The sequence below is a fragment of the Globicephala melas genome, chromosome 8 (assembly GCF_963455315.2).
Source record: "Globicephala melas chromosome 8, mGloMel1.2, whole genome shotgun sequence".
In the NCBI taxonomy this organism is placed as follows: Eukaryota; Metazoa; Chordata; class Mammalia; order Artiodactyla; family Delphinidae; genus Globicephala; species Globicephala melas.
The window spans coordinates 98,174,001-98,194,091 of record NC_083321.1 but is presented as its reverse complement, the minus strand read 5'-3'; the positions used below and the strand labels follow the sequence as shown (position 1 = coordinate 98,194,091).

General features: G+C 49.3%; 1 protein-coding gene across 3 annotated transcripts in view; it reads left to right on the top strand.

Annotated features, from left to right (window-relative positions):
* Nucleotides 1-20,091, top strand: part of CLMP (CXADR like membrane protein) — a 126,279-nt gene that overhangs the window by 26,417 nt on the left and 79,771 nt on the right. Inside the window, exons 1-2 of one of the 3 annotated variants that reach the window (XM_030839753.3) lie at nucleotides 6,622-7,131; nucleotides 7,724-8,055. In XM_030839753.3, the coding sequence (XP_030695613.1) occupies nucleotides 8,028-8,055 (28 nt within the window). In that variant the 5' untranslated portion in view covers nucleotides 6,622-7,131; nucleotides 7,724-8,027. Of the gene's footprint in view, nucleotides 1-6,621; nucleotides 7,132-7,348; nucleotides 7,367-7,723; nucleotides 8,056-20,091 lie in introns of those variants that run through there. The other 2 variants (XM_060304208.2, XM_060304209.2) reach the window with 2 other exon arrangements.

Below are 20,091 nucleotides of genomic sequence, written 5' to 3'. Positions count from 1 at the left end.
TAGGCCAATGGCTATGCTTTATCTTAGGTTTATGGTTACTTACCATAAATGTAAGATATGTAAGATATGTAAGAGCAAATTACATATCCCTCTTTAAACTAGATGCCCCTTAGGGGGAAAATCCAGTTCTGGGTTGCACATCGTATAAAGCAAATGTTTACCAAAAGCTCCCCAGCAAACTTCTCTTATGCCTGACTCATTGGCTAGACCTGTGTCACCTGACCTTCCTTGGGGCAAGGGGCGCTGGGCAGGTGCTTTAATATTTTAGCCTCCTCGGTGGAGGTGTGTAGGGAATGGGCTGGGCAGCCAGTGAACGGGGGCTGCCAGCCCTGTCTTTGAGTTTAACACATCTTCTGGGAAGTCAGAGGGGAGGGCCCCACCCTGAGTCCTATGCCCGGTCTGTTTCTTCTGCATGCTGTGCTGTGTCTACCATGGGTACACACTATAAACACTCCTAGATTCATAGATTCTCTATTCCAACTGAGAAACGGGGGAACAGAAAAGAATGACCAGCTCTAATCAGGTTGTGTCAATTCCTGCAATTTATACTCCTAACAATACTTCCCTCACATTCAGAAAGAGCTTAAAAATTTACAATGTTGTAGCATCCCTATTTTCTTCAGATGAAAAACTGAGACTCAGAGACATTAAATCATTTGTTCAAGATAACTCAGGAAATGACAGTGCCAGGAAGTGCTCAGTCCTGGTCTCCTGATGTCACATTTCGTGCTCTGTCCACCACTCTCCACTGCCTCTCAGACAGTGGTTTCAGGCCATAGCTGTCTTGTACCTCACCCCGCCTCCTGGGGACAGTGTAGTCAGGGGAGATGCAAGACAACACAAGACAGTGGTCCGAGTTTGTGTCACGCAGTTGTGCAAGTATTGTGGTCGGGAAGGTGGGGGATGGTTCTTGTCCCCTGCCAGCTCCTCAGCCTGCCCACTGCAGACACCAGCCTTGTCACTGAGCAGCTGCAAGCAGCTGTTGACAGCTCCCCGTATCTCAGCCTACAAAAATATGAGCTCCTCACAGGACACCAGTGGCATGTTCAGGCTTTGGATATATTGTCTTCAGTTTTATTCAATGGCTTGACGGCCTCAACCATTAGTAGGAAAAAAAAAAAAAAATCCCAGCTCTTCCTGGGGCCCTGTCACACCTGTTTCTGCCAGCAGACACCATGTAGTTTTCTGTTCTCATTCTTAACCTTTTAGGAAGAGGGAGAGCCACTCTCTGTGATAATCGTCCACCCTGCTGGAAAGAGAATGGGCTGGCCTCTAGGCAACTGGTCTCAAGCTTGGCTCTGCCTCTAACTTGAGTGTGGCCCTGAGATAGCTCTTCCCTGGCTGGGTCTCAGTCAACAAAGTGAGGAAGTTCGACCAAAAGGAACTCTTAAGACCCATCCAGCTTGATAGTGGAGACAGCAGCTGCACAGAGGTGGAACTAATGCGGGGCTCATGGCTGGAACACTTCGTTAAGGCTGAATGAATGGAAAGCACAGGAGAACTCATGCAGCTGGGGACAGCAAGTGGCCGATCCCAAGCTGGGAAGATAGGAATGATTTCTGTCTTCTGGTTTGGCCGTTTGTGTTCTCTGCCATGTGCTTATGTGTTACAGAGGAGAACATGCTGCTGGATTCTCAGGAAAATCACTTAGGTCTGTCCGGCTGCAGAATGAAGCCAGACGTGGGTCTGCTCACCTGCCTAGCTGGCGATCAGAGCAGGCCCGTAGGAGGTGGTGGCAAGAGCACTGAACTAGGCATCAGACTAAGGCTCTGATCAGTTCTGTGCCACCAGCTGGCTGTGTGGCTTTAGGCAAGTCGTTGCTCCTCTCTGAGCTTGAGTTGTTTTCAGTGAAATAAGGATGTTAGATGCCTCTGATAGTCTTTTCAATCAAATGATCTGAAATTTAGTGCTTCATCTTCTTCCTCTCTCACAGGCTTCCTTAGGACAGCTTGTCTTGTGGGCATTCTGAGTATTATTAGCCAAGGAAAAGCCTTCTGATTTTCATCTTAACTTAGAGATGGGGAATGAGAAAGGGAGATGGCACAGGGATACTTTCGCTACTCCTTTTGCTGTGTGTTTCTAAGGAAGTCACCAGACTTCAATTCACCCTTAGAGGAAGGAGATGCTATCTCTCCCCTTCTCTGAGAGGTGAAAGCACCCTCTGCAGACCTGGTTACAAGGTATCCTGGAGGCATGCACTGTTGCATTAGTTAAGGGGGAACAGAGGGAGCTGCTGTGTGCTGAGTAGCAGGGGGCCTGTGCTAGGTGCTTTCTCTATATAGTTTCAGGTAATCGTCTCAAAAACCCATGAGAACTCTTAGAGATGACCGGAAGTAACGGAGGCTGAGGGAGCCCAAGTTAGACACGGCAAGGAGAGCCACGCGAATTCAAAATCAGCCTGTCTTTCTCCAAAGCTTGAACTACGTCTCTGAGGGCATCACTTTAGCAGGAATTGAAAGTAGGATGTGGGGAGGAGCTGGGAAACCCCAGACCTAGCTGACCTCGGGGAAGAAGGTGGTGTGTAGAGCAGAAACTCAGACTGTAACTTAGGCTCAGCAGCTCCATAAACCTTCTCTGTTTTTCATCTCGCCTCTTGACTCTCCCACTGGCACCTGAAAAGCGGACTGGGGTCGAAGGACAGACCTATGCATCCTGCGTCCTGGCAGGCAGAGGGAAGCATAGGGCCCTTCTTCACTGACAAATGTCCTACAGGAAACCTGAGCCCCACCAAATCCCTGCCTCCTCAGCTGACCACACAGATCAAAGCTGGGGACTGTCATCTCGCAGTTTGGGGTAGAGCAGGGCCAGCCGGTCTCACCTCTGCCCCACCCACCCCCCAGGCCGTCGGTGGGGAGAACAGCTGCTTCCTCGTCCTCGGTGAGAACCCCTCATTCCTTAGCCTCCATCAACACACAGGGCTCCTCAGACACAGCCTCAGGAAGGGTTGTCCAGTCAAGACCCCGATAGCCGGCTGGAGCCTCTTACTGTCCAGCCATGCACAGAACCAGCGCGCTGAACAGCCAAGGCGAGAAGTGACGTCCTTGTGGGACATGAGAGAATATGTAAAGATAACCTTGTTTTAATAGAAAAAGGAAATGAGACAGAAGTTGGCTCTTTTTTTACTGCAGGGAAGTAGTCCTGTGGACTTAAGTTTTAGTTGGAACAAGTATTTACTGAGTCTCCTATATGTTACACGCTGTGCTAGGCACCTTCACCAGAATCTCATTTCTGCCTCATAACAGCGTCAGGAAAAGAGGAAAAGGCCCCGTGACGTCAAGTGACCTATTCAAAGCCACTCAGAACCCAGACTGTCTGCCTCGCAGCCCACAGCTCCTTCCATTATCCCACAGCTTCTTGTCCTGAATGCCCTCAGGAATGTGTCTTCCTCTGAGAATGGAGCACAGGTGGATACCGGAATGCAAAGAGATGAAAAGAAGTGGGCCGTGGTTCCCAGGTGTCCTGTAAGATGAGACATCTCCTTCCCCTCCTGCTCAGGGCAGCTTCCTTGACGTCCCCTGCGCTGAGTACAGGGTCCTGCCGTCAGCTCCGTAGCACTCTGCACTTTCCCTTACGGACTATTTCTCACTCTGCTTTGTGATTGCTTCTTTGCTGTCCATCTTCCTTAACCCACCATACGCTTCTAGAGAGCAAGGACAACTTTTGCTTTGTTCATCATTGACTTCCAGTGCTGGGCACCTCATAGGTACTTAACCAAGATTTACTGAATTATTGATTCAAACTAAAAATAAAAAAGTGAATGGATGGATGGATGGAGAATGGATAGATGTGGTTTATCATCGTCTCTGAGTTACCGTGTCTCAAATGAAATTGATCTTTCCCTTCCTGACAAGTTAACTTACTTGACTTCCTAGGAAGCATTACTGTCAAAAGACAGTGAGGGCTTTCAATCTTCTAACTTTAAATCTTGGCTCAATCACTTACTAACCATGGAATGATACGCAATTTATTTACTCTCTGGACCTTAGTGTCCTCATTGTAATGTTGTATAGTGAGGCTTGTTGATGACACTTATAATCCCTGGAATATACTAGAAGGTCTATAAATTGTAGCTTTAATCTTAGCATATATAACAATAGATTAGATCACTTATCCTTATCTTTGGTGCCGCTTGTCTTCCACTCCCTCTTCCGCTCACAGTGACCACTGGATGTTTAACCTGGTTTAACTTTCTCCCAGATATCTTCTGTGTTTGATTTACCGCCCGCACCTCATCTCCCCATTTAACACAGTAGGTTCTAGCCAGTTTCTCTGCTTCAGGTTTTTCTTCCCATGCTTCACGCATACCCCGTGGTGGCTCTGGAATTCCTATAGAGAAGAGGTTTAGGGTGGCTCTCTGACTCCACACAGAGTGGGGAGGATCAGGGACTTGTCTCGAAGCTGCATATTCATATCACTTTACAAAATGTTGAGGAAATGTAATTGTTTCTATTAAAGCATGGGGCCGGGGAGCTTGATGGGTAAGAAAGTGTACTAAAGCTCTCCACCCTTGGCCAGCCCTTGCAGTCACCTCTGGGCACTGCCAATTAATATCTCTTAAAGTATGGTTCTCATCAAGGTCCATTTTGCGAAAATTTTTTCAGTGGGTCTGCAGAAGGTGTGGAACAAGTTCCAGAATCCTTTGCCTCACATTCAGGACTCTCCACAATTTTGCTGCAGGCTAACTGTTACAAGGCATTTTGCACCAACACCAATTTTTCATTTCATGGATTTCATTCCATTCAACACCCCCTGTATACACCACAGCTACTGCTAACTCCATGTCTTTGTCCAGGAGTGCCCCCCCTCCAGTGGTCCTCCCCAGGTCCTCCCATCTAGTGAAGTTCTCTCCATGCCCCAAAGCCTGGCTCAAGAAGTGTTCTCCCAAAGAACCTTCACAGCCGCGCCAGCCTACAGTTCTCCCTCCCTTCCTGGAATTCCCAGTGTTTCTTACTGTCAGGATAATTTATTCTGTCACTTAATTATGTAACTTTTCGTGTTTGTTGTGGAAAGATTTCGAATGTTGATGTTTTCTCTCTCACTGGACTGAGAGGTCCATTTAGGGTAAAGACTGCCGGTACCTTTTTGGATCCCAGCCCAATCAGTGTGGGACACAGCGTAGGTAGGCGATGTGTTTCTGAGTTGTGAGCCATCCCCAGGGGCTCTGGGGCACTCTTCTGGCTCACAGATGCCTAGTAACAGAAAGGGGGCTTCAGATTCAGGGACAGTCATCTCCAGAGACCCAAGGACTCTCCCCAAGGAGTCTATGCCCAATATATACTGGCTATAAGACTTCAGACCTGGGGAAACTGAGTGTTTATGACCCAATCTCAGCAAAAATCATATGAAATTGGCATTTCCTATGCTGGTGACTGACTAACAACTTGGAGCTGAAGCTATCTTGTTATCTTCAGCCTGAGCAACGTGGGTTTAAACACATGTCTGTTTACACCTGCATACATCTGTCTTCATGTGCACACCAGCCCTCACTCAATACATGGTGTCACCAGGTTCATGAGAAAGGCCACCAGCGATGGAGGAGTAGAGATGGGGCTTTAAAACGTTTACAGAAATATCTCTTTTAGAAAGAAATAAAAAGTAGAAATCTGGGGTGAAGTGTATACAAGGATTTTTTGTACTATTTTTGCAACTTTTCTCTAAGTCTGAAAATATATCAATATTAAATAAAATTTTAAGACAGAAATGACAAAAAGTCACTTTCTCTGTAGTTTCCCTCCTACCTTCCTCAGCCTAAGAGAATTGACATTTTTTCAGCACATTCATATGTGAATTATAGTTATGAATATTTCTATTTCTCCTATTACACAAGAAGTATAAAATGGAAAAAAGTAGTCAGACTTTTAAAATGTTTTATTTTTAATATTAATACGAATACATTAGAATATTAATATTGGAATAGAAGAGTTTTAATATTTTGTGATCTGGGGCATGATATTTAACCTCTCTAGGTTATAGTTTCCTCATCTTTAAAATGGAATCAAAACTGCCTATCCCTTAGCATTATCATAAGAATTAATAAAACGATAAATATTAAATAATTAATACAATTCCTGGTCCATAGGTGATGCCAAGATATCCTAGTTCCAAATGTTTAAGAAATGTCAGTAACCAAGTTCTACTCACTTTGTGTCCTCAACACCTACAAAAGCATCTGGCACAGAGTAGATGCATAATAAACAGCTATTGAAAAAGGGGTGGGGGGCGAGGAGAGAGGGGAAAAATGCCCGAATTCTACTCAAGCGACTCTCACAGCTGATCCCAAAGCCCCAAGAGCAGCCCTTGCTTTTGTTACCCTTCTGAAGGACCTGGTGAGAGCGCCGTCACCTCTCCAGGCCTGTGCTTTCCTCACTTATGAGATGGGGTTGGTTTCATTCCACCGGAAAAGACTAGCTAATTAGAAAGGACCGTACAGCTCCGGCATCTAAGGCCCCTGGAGCGAGGACTGGGCAAACGGGCTTGAAAGTGTGATAGAGCAGCCTGCCCCGCCGCTGAAGGCTGGCCCCAGCTCCCCTCGCGGGCACGGGTCAGGTCGTGCCTCCGTCTGGCTGAAGCAGCAGCCCCCGCTCCAGGGACGTCCAGAGCCCGGGCACCAGAGAGTGCAGGTCCAGGCTTTCTCGGAGCCTCAGGACAGTTGAGACCTGAGCGTGGCCGTCGCTGCCCTTTCCTTCTCTAGTCCCCTCCCGCCACCGCCGAGCAGCAGGGTCCTGGTAGACACAACCCCAGGCGCCGGCCCGGGAGCTCGCGGGCAGCCCTCCGCGGGCCTCCTGGGCGGGGTCCCTCGCACGGAGGAGGGAATCCGTGCCCTCTGCCTTCTTTTCTGAAAGGAGGTGATGCCTGTTTTGTCCAGGGCCACGTGCAGGGAGGTCAGCTCCAGGGCTTCCTAACGGACTCCTTTCCACAGAGTTGTGAACTTCACTCCCCCCGGGGGGATGGCTCGCTTAGCTCGGCCGGATCCGAGCGGGGGCTGCTGTGATTACCGCCGAGGGAGAAACAGCGAGGGCGAAAGGCCGACGGAAAGGCTGTGGAGCCCAAACAGGCCGTGGAGTCAGGAGCGCCCGACCAGACCCGTTGCTTGACAGTCCACTGTCACTTTCAGGCTGGGCTGTCTGCACGGTGGGTCTGGAGTTTCACCCCGACTAAACGTGGCAGACAGGGAGGAGGAGAGGAGAAAAGAGGAATGAGGAAGGAAAGGAGAGGAGGGAGGAGGTGAGAGAGGAGAGGCAAGGAGAATGCAAACGCGAGAGAAATGGAGAGAGGAGATGGAAGAGGAGAAAGCGCAGATTTGTGCGGAAGCAGTGTGTGTGTGAGCGAGAAAAGGATGCGAGAGAGAAGTGGAGAGAAGGACGCAGTGAGGACGGAGACCGAGGAGGCTGACAAGGCCTCATCCTCGCTCGTGGCCAAGTGTCCCCGGCTCTCTCCTACAGGGTCGACCCCACACCGAGCGCCGGGCGCGACCACCGGCCTCCGAGCGGCCGCATCCCCTCTCCTCCCTCCCGCCGCCGGCGGAGCCCCGCGGGCCCGACCCCCGCGGCTGCCCGGCCGGCGCCCTGCGCGCCCCGAGCGCTGGGAGGGAGGGAGCAGCGAGCGAGCGAGCGAGCGAGCAAGGGAGGGAGGGAGGGGCTGCCGGTGGGAGGCAACCATGTGGTTCCAGCTCACTCTATTTTCCCCCCCCTCTCTTTCTTCACTCCTTTTTCTTTCCAAACAGGGAAAAGTGTTCCACGAAGCGGTAGGGTCTTTCTGCCTCGCCTTTTCCTCGCTGACCCGGGTCCCCGCTCCCGTCCGAGTGCCAGCTGGCAGGGCGAGCGCTGGAAGCCCTTCTGCGCCCGTTGCGGGGATCCCGGAGAGGGGCGCGAGGCGTGGGGCCGCTCCCGCGCCGGCACATGGCTGCAGCCGCCCCGCGCGCACCCCGAGGCGCCGCGCCCAGCTCGCCCGAGGTCCGTCGGCTGAGCCCGCCCGCCCCGGAGCCAAGCAGCGACTGAGCGGGGAGGAGCCCGCGCCGGGGCATCGGGATGATCCTCCTCGTCCTGCTCGGGCTAGGTGAGTGCCTGGGGAGGGCGGGTGGCCCCGGGCACACACTGTCCCGCACCCGGGCCGCGATACAGGCTCCGAACGGTTGTCCCCGCGGCCCCCGGAGTGAGCCGGACGCCAGTGTCCCTGCCTCCCGGCCAGGGAGGAACACATCTGGCAGCGGAGGGCCGCCCAGTCGGCCATCGAAAACGTCTCGCACATCTGGGCCCTGGAGCAGCCTTGGGCGTTGGGGTGTTTCCTGGTTAAGTTTGGCCGAGAACCGCATGGTGTGGCGGGTGCTTTTGGGGGTGGTGTTTAGTTTCAGGAATATCTGGGGAAACTGGAGAATTGGGAGAGGGAAGGTATTATTCAGGAATTTTTGTGCCAGGTTCCTGAGGGTGGGGGGAGCTTTTTCGTTTCAAACAGGCGCCTGGAGGGCGCAGATTAGAAACAGATGTGTTGGAGGGTAAGCGAAAGGGAGTGGGAGAAGAGAGGGGGAGAGGAAAGCAGGAGAGGGGAAAGGGCAGAGCCCCAGGAGGACCAGGAAGGTGCGGACAGACTGGGAGGGACGAAGAGGGGAAGGGAAAGGGCTGGGAGGGAGAGAGGAAAGAGGAGGAGGGATGTGAGGCAGAACAGCAAGCCTGAGAGAGACTGATCAAGACAGAGAAAAATGGAGCGGAGGAGAGAATAGAGGGAAACAGGCTCTGGGGCCAAGAGAAGTGCTGCCCCGCGTGTCCCTTCTGGGGACTTCTGAGGCCTCAGAGGCCCTAAGGCATAGACTCACCCGGGCTGGAAGCAGGCAAGTTTACAGGACAGGGCAGGACAGTGCCCATCAAGGATGTGTGGGCAAGAGCTGACAGGAGGGAGATGCACCAGGTCAGGGAAGGCTGACTGGGGAGCTGAAGGAAAGTCATGATAGGAACCAGGGAAACGAGGGCTACACCTAGAGCCAGGACCAAATGTGAGCCTGAGTTCAGAAAACCAAAGAGCCAGCAGGCGTGGTAAAGTGAGCGCTGCCCTGGAGACCAGACCAGGTGAGAACTGGTCCCAGTTTCGAACTGACTCGCTGGGTGACCTTGGACCACTTACCCACTACCAGGCCTTCAGCTCCCTTCGCTCCCAAACAAGCAAAGGAGATGGTTCCTAAGTCCCTTCTGGCTCTGACAGCCTTAAACACCAGGAGTTTGTCAGGGACCTAATGGATGGAAAAGTCCCCAAACAAAAGTGAAGAGGCACTAAAAACTCCCTCTGAATTAGATGTCTAGAGCTCTCTGTCTCTCTTTTTGAAACCTTACAAACCAACTAGGCCGTATGCATGCCTGCCTAGGCCAGCCTCAGGCCAACAATAACTCTTCACCCAGGTTAGAGGAATAAAAGAGGTGGATTAACCTAAACTGTTGCTCAGGTAGGGCAGGTGAGGAGCCACGATTTTCTAGGCTCTTGTAAATACCAGCCAAGTATGGCAGTGCCGCTCCTGAGCACATGGCGTATCTGGATGGTACTTCTGCTGGCCTTACCCCTAAGCCACCAACCACCCGATGTCAGTAGGCTCGAACGGCAGAGCAGCCTTATTAAAAGCAGCTGGAACTCACTGAGTACTTACTATGCTGAGCATGTTATGTGGGTTATCTTGTTGACTCATTTATTCTTCACGCCAACCCTATTGGCCACCCGCTATTATTACCCCGATTTTACAGGTGAAGAAAACAAGATGTAAAGAGGTCAGGTAACTCGCTCAAAGCCGTAGGCTCCTCGTTGGCAGAGATAGGATTTGAATGCACGTTGTTTGCTTGCTAAACCGCCGTGTTATAGGCTTCCGGCACCACAGAAGGACTCTTAAAGATGTTCTCTGCATTGAGATCCAGTTCAGTCCTATTCATGGAGCAGGAGACATCAGCGAGATCCTGCCCCATGGGAGGAGCCTGGGAAAGGGAAAAAAGCTAAGAGTGTTTGAGCACCTGCTCTACACCAGCCCCATTTGGGCACAGTTTCTGGTGGAAAGTGACTTTGGCCCGCATGGTCAGTTGAAATCAGCTGGCTTTGATGATGGTCAACGTCTTAGTTCATGAGAAAGAGGAACAGACCAAGGCATGGATCAAAAGATGTCATTGGTTCCTTAGCCATTTTTTATTGAGTGCCTACTATGTGTATCATTCCTCTGGTGAGAATATCATCTGTTGGGTTGATGTCTTTCTCATAGAAATTGTCTCTCATGATATCTTTTTTGGGAGGGTTCTGTCTTTATAAAATTGTTACAAACCAAATGCCATGTAGAAGAGAAAAAGTGGACCACTGACTTAGAAATTCTTCATAACTGGATGTTCATCTACTATTCACCTAATAATAGGATGTTCACCTACTATTAAGCTTTTGCCACATCAGTGCCCTTGTCATGACATATGACATCCCAGCTCTGAATTGAATAAACTGTTCAAGTAAGAAGTCACAGAGGAGATGAGTTGAAGGGTCAGGACAAGGGACAGGGCAGAAAACCTGAGATGAGGTTGGAGAGCCAGAGACCAGCATTTGAGGGGAGCAACACTGAAGGAACTGAAATCCCTGCATGGGTCAGCAGCCCCTGGGGAACCACTCTTGTGGGCTGGATTAGCCTTATTTGCAAAGTGGTTTTGAGCCCTGGGATGCCTGGACGGGCACTCTTTAGGAAAGCCAGAAAGAAAGCCCTCAGTGTTGCCTGAATCCTAAAATCATCTCCTGCTCCCTGAAAGGAACAGATCCCGCGTGGCTTCTGGCCACTGCTAGCGTGACTTCTGGCCTCTTTTTTCTAGAGAAAGCACAGTATTGAAGGGGAGTCAGGAGGGCTAAGAGTTCTGGACCCACCAGTGAGTGAAATCAAATGTCCTGCCTTTCTGATGTGAATGGAAAGGAATGCTCTGAGCCCCACGGAGGAGAAACAAGGGGGACTTCATGGGTTCCCCCAGCAGCTCCTCTGACCACCACCTCTCCCCTTCCCCTGTTGCTCAGGTCTCATTATCCTACCTGAACTTCTTCCTGGACTTCTGTAGTAGCTGCCACGTGGTCCCCTGCCCAAGCTCTCTCTTCCCTCCCTACATGCTGCTACCCTAGCAACCTCGTGAAACAGCCGGTGTAAGGCGAAGAGTTTGGATTAGGGATCTGGCAAGCTCTCTGGGTTCCTTGACTGCAGAATGGGGTGGAGGGATTTTGAATTCGCATTCTCTCTGATTCCACGATCTTACTCTGCTCTTCCATAAACTTTTAGTAGTCTCCATTGCCTATAATGTCAAGTATATACACTTCATTCTCATATTAAAGATTTTACACAATATCATTCACAACTCACCGCCCAACAACTCTCCAAGAAACCTGGATTACTTCCTGTACTCAAACCATGCCCCATGCTTCTTTCTGGCTCTATGTTTTTGTTTATGATAATCCCTCCACCAAAAATGCCCTCTTACTCTCCACCCTTACAGATCGTTGACCCTCCAGATCAAAATCATGTTCACTCTCCAAGTCTCACTTCAAATACCACTTCCTCCATACACCTGTCCATGATCTCACCAGCAGAATATACGTTTTTCCTTCCTTTGAATCCCAGTAGCCGTTCTATTATGCTACTTTGTATTACAGCGATCTGAATACTTACCTAACACTCCAGTTAGAGTGTAAGGTCCATGCCTCATTCATCTGGGTACCACTTTTAGTACCTAGCAGAAACTAAAAGCTTGTGAAGTATCTGTTAAAATAATTGGATATTTGAAACATTTAAGGTCAAGAGAGGTGAAAGATCTGGAGTATTATTACTCTTTGACTGTGGAACAACGCAATTGCGAGGAGCCCAGTTTTAACTGTTGGCTTTTGTGCTGCCTTGTCCATTAATGCAAACACAATGAGTACTGTTTTCAAAATAATTATACATAGAACATTACATGGACAAGGACCAGATAATACATTTGTTATACAAACTTAATATATCAAGTACGTTAGTACCAGACATTAACAATAGAATTCATGGAAACTTTTGCCAGGATGGGGAAGGAGCTTTGTTTCCAAAAAAATGAGTTTGAGGAGTGCTTGAATGCTTGGTCCACTGGCCTGTGGTTTAATGACGGGTCTCCCTCGTCTTCCCACATTAACGGTGATGGTTATAATATAGATACATTCCCGGTAGGCTCATATCTTGTCTCATTCAATTTTTATCTTTTGCTCAGCTGGGCAAAGTACACATGAGTATATTTCATAAATGTACCTAATGATGATGAACTAGACAGACATTTTTAAAAGGTAGAATCAAAGATTAGCAGACATGGGGAAAGGCTAAGACACTATCTAAATCAGTGGTTCTTAAAATTTTGAATCCCAGACCCCTCTGAGAATCCAGTGAAAACCCTGAATCCACTTCTTAGAAAAAGACACATATACATCAGATTTTCCTATAACTTCTAGGGGTTCATTGACCTCCTGATACCGTTCCTTGGAACCCAAGTAAATCCTTGATCTAAACCTACCCCTTCTTTTATGATGAAGAAAGAACCAAAGTTCAGAGAGATTTGGCTAAAGTTAAACAGGTAGCTTAGTAGAAGGGCCAAGACAAGACCCCCTAACTCCATAGTCTGTCCTATCACACCTTCTCGAAGTGGAAAATCTCTCTCCCTCCTTTTCAGCTCATGTAGTTAAGCTCTTCAGATGCTTCAGTTAAATGTAGTCAGTGCTGAATAATTGCCATTGGTTTTATGTTGAGAAATTGTCTGAAAAATAGGGCCGATGTCATAACATTTCAGTTTAGCCATCATAACTAGAAATCCTGGAAACTTCTGCAGTGCCTTGTATAATGTCTGGTATATTCAGGAAAAAGGGATTATACGCAAAGTCCTAAAGATGCAGGTGTGCCTACAAGGAATAGAAAGGGAAATCAACAGCTCTAGCTTCTTCACAATTTTACTGGGTTATTCTCGGCAAGTCATTACTATTCTGAGCCTCAGTTTCTTTCTCTGTGAAACGAGATTGCTAGACTCAGGTGATCTCTGTGTTTCCTTATACCATTAACGTTCTCTGTTTTTTTTATAATTTTGAGAATTTTCCGGCTGGTCCTGCCTGATGTGGCTGTGATCGGAACACATGGGTGTTACCACGCTCATCTGATTTTTTTCAGGCACGGAGCCCTCATGGCAATAGGTAGCATATGATTATGAATTCAGAACGGCTGGCTGCCTAATGTGAAGAGAGCAGTAGTGACTCCATCCTGGGTCTGCACTGGGGCACTGTTAGCCAGGCAGCATCATTCAAGGTCAGGGTAGATGGCCAGAGACCTCTGCCCTAGAAGTTTAGTACCTGAAATACTCACCAAAAGGACCTCATCCTGAGCAGAGTTACCTACAGAACAACCCCAAGCATGGGCACCCAGGGTAGACTTCTGAGTAGAGGGTCTGTTGCGTGAAACTGTTTGCAGGCATTAGCATTTCCTTCAGTTTTTAAAATTAAGGCATAATTTACATACAATAAAGTGCACCCACTAAGTATGTAGCTTAATGATTTCCCTGCATGGATTTGAACTTGTGGTTGGGTTTTGAAATATGAATTGTGTATTATTAGCTCACTCGTAGTACCTGAGAGAGAACGATGTGGGTAGGATTATGACGGCAGTAGAATTTATTGCTAACGTTTGTACAAAGCACAGTTTACAAAATATATTAACACACCTTATCTCGTTCTCAAATCACTCTTTGAGAGTAAATGTCATCATTATGCCACTTTACAGGTAAATAAACTGAGGCCTAGAGAAATAAAGTGAGTTTCTCAAGATGACCCTCTCAGTACATAGCTGAGCCAGGACACCGACCCAACATTTTGGATTCCAAAAACTGTTTGCTTTCCAATTATCAGGAGGCACATAGTTATTCTGAAATCAAGGCTTCTGTGTTACCAAGAAGAGAGGATCAAGCTGAAGCAAGGCTTCATTTACAGGATTCCAAACGATAAATCCCACAGTGGAAAGTTCGGTTAGAACATTTATCACCCCCTCCCCCCCACTCCATTCAAATTGTTAAGAAATGGTTCGTTTGGGTTAATGTCTATTGTTTATAACCCAGAATTACTATGGATGTCGTACATGGGTTACTAGTTCCTTCTAACGAATCGGAAGACTCTCGTAGTTGTGGAGACCTCTCCTTGCTTTGGGGTTGGTTGCGTGAACTCCTTATTTGTCCTGAGGCTATGGGTGGCGAGTGTATTGGCTACAACTCACCCTATATGTTGCCTTTTGTAGTTAAATTCCTCTTTTCAGCAGTTTTGACTTCTTCCCAAAGAAGAATGCATTCGGTACCAAAAAAAAAAAAAAAAAAAATCTGGTTATCTGAGCTTCCTAACTGTCTAGAGTCTGGGAAAATAAGTTTATTTCCTTTGGCAACACATAGACCAGAATGGGGAAGAATGCTGAAGTCCGACAACCTTTATTTTGTTAGTGACAGTGGTTGGATCACTGTGTGTGGAGCCTCGGCCAGAGTCTGCTGGTGATAAGACTGAAGGCTACTTTGTTTCCACGGGACACAGGGGAGAAAGCCGCTGCCTTTGTGCCCACACTGAGAAGGGAACATGGGCAGCTGTCTTCCGAGGTCGGTGTGGAATATGGGAGGTTTTTCTGAAGCGAGGCAGCAAGGGGATCTGGAGAGTTGAGGTCACGAAAGGTGACGGGGGAGAAGAAAGAGGAGAGGGAGGAAGAGAGGAAGACACAGAAACAGAGAGCGAGGACGCAAAAGCTGAAAGCTCGGCCCTGCTGGCATTTACAGAGCAGCTTCTCTGAGCTCTTTCTGTTTCACGGAGAGTGGCAGCAGCTTTCAGGAGCTTCCAGGGACTCTCATGTGTGTCCCATAACATTTTCGACATCATTCATGCACCCTCACTCACAAAACAACTAGAGGAGGGGGGGCTCCTTCTGTAGTTCAGGCCCTGTGCTAGGCTCTCAGGTGCCACTGATATGGAACACAGTTTCCACCATCTAAGAACTCAGCCCAGTGGGGCGACATAGTCATAAACGGGGAATTGCAGATATATGAGAGCGCTGTCATCAAGGCAAGTACCAGGGCTTTTAGGAGTCCTGGGGGGGTAGCAACTCAATTCTGTGCCGTCTTACGGAGATGGGCTGTGTCTTCCCACGTGCGTCTTCAGGACGGTGGCTGATGTTCCCCTGTCATCCACAGCACTTGCACATTAGTGGGGCCGGTGCTAAATAAACAGCTGGTGGCTTGATGGATCCCCCCCGTCATCATCAGAAGGGACGGATGCAGTGCTGTGTGTCCTGGCGTTCAGCCAGGTGCTTTATGGAAGGATCGGACCTCCCGACATCCTTGCCTGTTGAAAGTTATGGTTCGTTCTCCCTCACAACTTGCCAGTTACATAGCTGCCTCTGGTTCCTCGTCCCTCATGGGATGTTTAAAAAAAGAAAAGAAAAGAAAAAGAGGAAGAAATACATTAGTGAATTTGGATCTCTTAATTAAGAACGGTGGTCTGGTCACCTGAGGTTTTCGTAATATTTGTCCATGTGGAAAGTGCATAGGATCAAGCCGAAAAGGAATTTTTTGCTCCAGAAGAAATCTGGTGTATTGAACAGACTCAGCCCCTGACATAACCTTACTTCTTCTCTTGTTGGGAGGGTTGGGGGTGAGAGGGTGTCAACTCCTGGAGAGGGAAAGTGCTTTGCGACTTCACTGTTTAAATTTAGGCTTGGGTTTGTGGAGATCATTTTGACTTGGAGCAATGAGCCTTCCAACCCAGCCTCTGTCACTTCTCATTACTTCCAGTGACAGTTCCACTTATTTCCAATCACTCTTCAAGGGAAGAGTGGGGGAAGGCACATAGGCGGCCATGTGGATGTGCCGCGTAGCCACTTCTGTAAGAGCTCAGCCCCGGGCTCCTGGCTGGGCCACTTTATAACCGTGTGACCTTGGGCACTTCACCTTCCTGACCTTAGTTTTCTCACCAGTACTCACATCTATTAACAATTCACAGGTTTGTTGTGAGAATTAAATGAGGCAATGCATACAAAGAATTTTAGCATCCTGCTTGGTACATAATAAGCTAATAAATGGCTGTCCTGATTCCCGTGACTGTCCTTGCTGGGAGAGGCTCAGCCCAGAGGTATTTGGAGGGTCTGCTTGAAGCCAGCAGATACCAGGCCAGGAGGGCCAGCCTTCGGGGCTCCGGTCACCACTGCCCCTCCATCCTGCAGATGAGTTCCCATATGTCCTTCGGGGAATGTCACCCTGCTCCAGGATCCCAAGAGGTGCATAAACCCTGTCTGTGCCCCAGTTGTCTGTAACTGCTCTAGGAGAGTAACTTTTTGTGTTATTCAGCTCCAGGCAAGAGGCGCCCTTCCTTATGCTGCCCTGCATACTGTCTGCAGGTTGCTGAAGCTGAATCACAGGGGGCCAGACTTATGTTCCCCACTCTGCCCTCTCCATCACACGTTCCCCAAGGCCTGTGCCCGCTTGGGCTGTCCAGCCTGGGCAAACACAGGCTGGTTAATTTCTGCCTTCGCTGTCAGGTAATGTTTTATTGAGCACCTGTTATGTAGCAGGCATCATCCTAGGGACTTTCATACCAGAAATTTCTGGTATCCTCACAACAATCTGTGAGGCCGGTATTATTTTTTTTTTAATATTTATTTTATTTATTTGGTTGCACTGGTCTTAGTTGCGGCTCTTTAGTTGTGGCTCGCCGGCTCCCCAGTTGTGGCATGCAAACTCTTAGTTGTGGCATGCATATGGGATCTAGTTACCTGACCAGGGATCGAACCCGGGCCCCCTGCATTGGGAACGTGGAGTCTTAACCACTGCGCCACCAGGGAAGTCCACTGCAAGGCCAGTATTATTGTCATCCCTATTTTGGGTCAGAAAAGTCAGGCTGAAGAGGTCAGGTGTTCTGTCGTAGGCTGTACAGCTGTACAGACTGGAGCTGAGTTTGCTTTCTGCTTCAGTAATGATCTGGGGAAGACAGGAGTGGAGAGACAGATGGATGACGTACCTATGGGGACACGTGGATGGGAGGCCACCATGTGGTCTTTGAGGATTTGGCCCAAGATGGAGCTGCAAGGCTCTGCATCCCCTACTTCTGTCCTGACCAAAATTAGATCCAGTGAGCCCAGTACCCACATTCGAGACATGTTGCATTGTATTTCCTGTTTCAGTTTGGGAGGAAAGGCAAACCTCAAGGTGGGAAGAAAAATGTCTGATTTTTTCCACTGACCTGAACAACAAAGAGTGTGGGCTAAACTGGGTGTCCCAGATTTCCGCAGACCTAGAATTCCCACTTAGAATGGATTCCTGGCCCAGGCGGGTAGAGTCTGGGTTTCTAGCTGAGGCCTGGTCTCCATCTGCTTTCCTTGGCTGGAGGTCCATCCCCCATCCCTCCAGCCAATAGCAAAGTTCAGGCTCCCGCCTTGCGGCCTCTCCATCCTCAAAGGAGGTGAGCCGGAAATGGGGCCACCTCTCCGTAGCCACCGTCTCTGCTCCACTGCCTCTCCCTCCCTGTTCCCGGAGTCCTGTAGCTTCCCAAGCCCTGAGGAATCCAGGTGACCGTCCTCACATGCCTGGCACCTGAGCCTGACCTTCCCCTTGCTCTTCCCCTCTCTCTCTCTGGACCCAGTGTGGCTGCTCTCGGATCTGGTACTTAATGAGAGAGAGACAGAGAAGCAGAGAGAGAGAGAGAGATAAGAGAGCAAGACAGAGAGAGACAGAAAAAACAGAGAAAGAGACAGAAAGAGACAAAGACAGAGAAACAGACATGCACACACAGAGACAAAGACACGCAAAGAGATAGAGACAGAGAGAGAGAGAAACAGAGAGAGAGGGACAGAGTGAGACACACACACACACACATACATGCAGCACAGGCAAGTGTGAACTCTGTACACCTCGTCTTTCCTGTGTTGCCCGGCACGTGGAGTCAAAGGTCCTCTTCCTCCCTCTTTCTCCTTTGTCTTGGTGGATTCACCCTGCACATCACTAACTCCACTAGGGTATCCGAGGTAGGGCAAACGGAGGAAACACAAGTCAATGATTACAGGAAGTGTTGGTGGGATTCAAAAAATATTATTTCCCAGCTCAGTGCTTATGTGTATGTTAGCGCATTTAATCTTCACGACAGCTTTGTGAGACAGGTATTGTCAGCCTCCATTTTATCGAAAAGGATCAGAGAGGTTAAGACATTTTCCTGGTGTTATACAGCTAATTACTAGCAGAATCAAAAGGAGAAGTCAGGACTCCTGGCTCCCAAACCATTGCTCATCCCCTTCCTCCACTGGACCATGAGCCTCCCTATGCATGGCAGCAACACCCCACAGCAGGACGCCTCACTGGCTCTCATCCTGCAGTGTCTCATTACCAGCTCATGGAGAGGGCAATGCATAAGCTTTGTCGCCAGATATGGCTGCCTTCAACTCTGGGAAGGCTTGAGATTTGTCTCGAGTGATCAACCATTCTGATCTGCCCAGGACTGGGAGGTTTCTCAGGACGTGGAACACAGGACTTGCAATGATAAAACAAGGACAGTCCTGAGAAAACCATCTGGTTGGTCGCCCAAGCAGTAGACCACTCAAAGTGTGATCCTCAGATGAGTGGCAGGGGTAGCTCAGGGAGCTTGCTAGAAATGTAGCATCTCGGGTCCCACCCAGACCCACTGAACCAGGATCTGCAAGCTCCCTGCAGAACATAAGAAACATCTGAGAAGCTCCAGAGCAGGACCTCGGGCACCTTTGGCAGGAGTTGGGGAAATGGAAGATGTGCACCTGAGTTCCCTGACCTGGGACCATCACCTGCTGTAACCTCAGGTGATGTCCATTGACACTCAAGACTTAGGCTTATAGGCTGAGAGGAAAAGAGTTAAAGGTCCCAGGGTTGAGCACATGGGGGTGAGAAGGCTGGAGGGTGTCTTGGTGCTGTGTGGGCATGAGTGATGCGTGGTTAAGCTTTTCTGTCTGTCCTTGGAATGATGACGTTATAAAGGTTCTGAAGTTTCCTGGATTCTCCTTTCCTTTTACTGGGGCGAGGCTGGAGCGGGCAGTGGCCGACAGCAAATTACCCAGGGTCTGCCTGGGGCCAGCAGCGGCCTATGCCCCTGGGGCCTGGAGACACGGGAAATGAGAGCACAGAGGGCAAAGCACCTAATTGAGCCGTGCTCGCCGAAGAGCAGACTCTCCAAGTTAGTTATGGAAGGAATAGTAGGCTATTCAAGCAGCGCTCCACACCTACAGGATTTCCTGTGCGACGCCTGGCTCCTCGTCACAGGATCCTAACCTAGCTTTGCAAGCAAGCCGGCAGCGGTTACCTGGCCCTTCCTTCCCCACGGCGAGCACTTCACTGGGACGTAAATAGAAGTTATCACTGAACCTGTGCTCCAGCGAGGAGGTGGTTGGCCAGCTCCTCACACGCTTCACAGGCTCCTCTAGGCCTTGGCTCATCTTAGAGTAAACCTGGGTCAAAGCAGGTGTTCGTCCTTCGAGTGATGGTGGTGGTGTGTCATCTTCTGTTAGTTTCTTTGCTCTCAAACCTGACTGTCACATGTGAAAACCACAGGTACCGGGCAAGGTAGGAAAAGACATTTGTAAGGCTGGGGTGGCGGAGCAGCCTCATACTAAATGAATCATAACCCACATTGGTCCGCTTTCTCTCTGTTCCAAGTCACATGCTCAGTAGGGACTCTGAAAGAAGGGCAGCTCAAGGGAGGGGACGACAGGCAGGCCTGGAGATGGATGTGTTCATCTGCTCAGTTAGAGCCGTTTCAGACAAAGCCTATTTCTGCTGTGATTTTTTTTTTTTTTTTGCGGTACACGGGCCTCTCACTGTTGTGGCCTCTCCCGTTGCGGAGCACAGGCTCCGGACGCGCAGGCTCAGCGGCCATGGCTCACGGGACCAGCCGCTCCGCGGCATGTGGGATCTTGCCGGACCGGGGCACGAACCCGCGTCCCCTGCATCGGCAGGCGGACTCTCAACCACTGCGTCACCAGGGAAGCCCTCTGCTGTGATTTTAATCCCACCCTGACACCGAGAAATCAAACCATCGCTTTTCTCATAATAGGGAGAGATGCCTCTGACC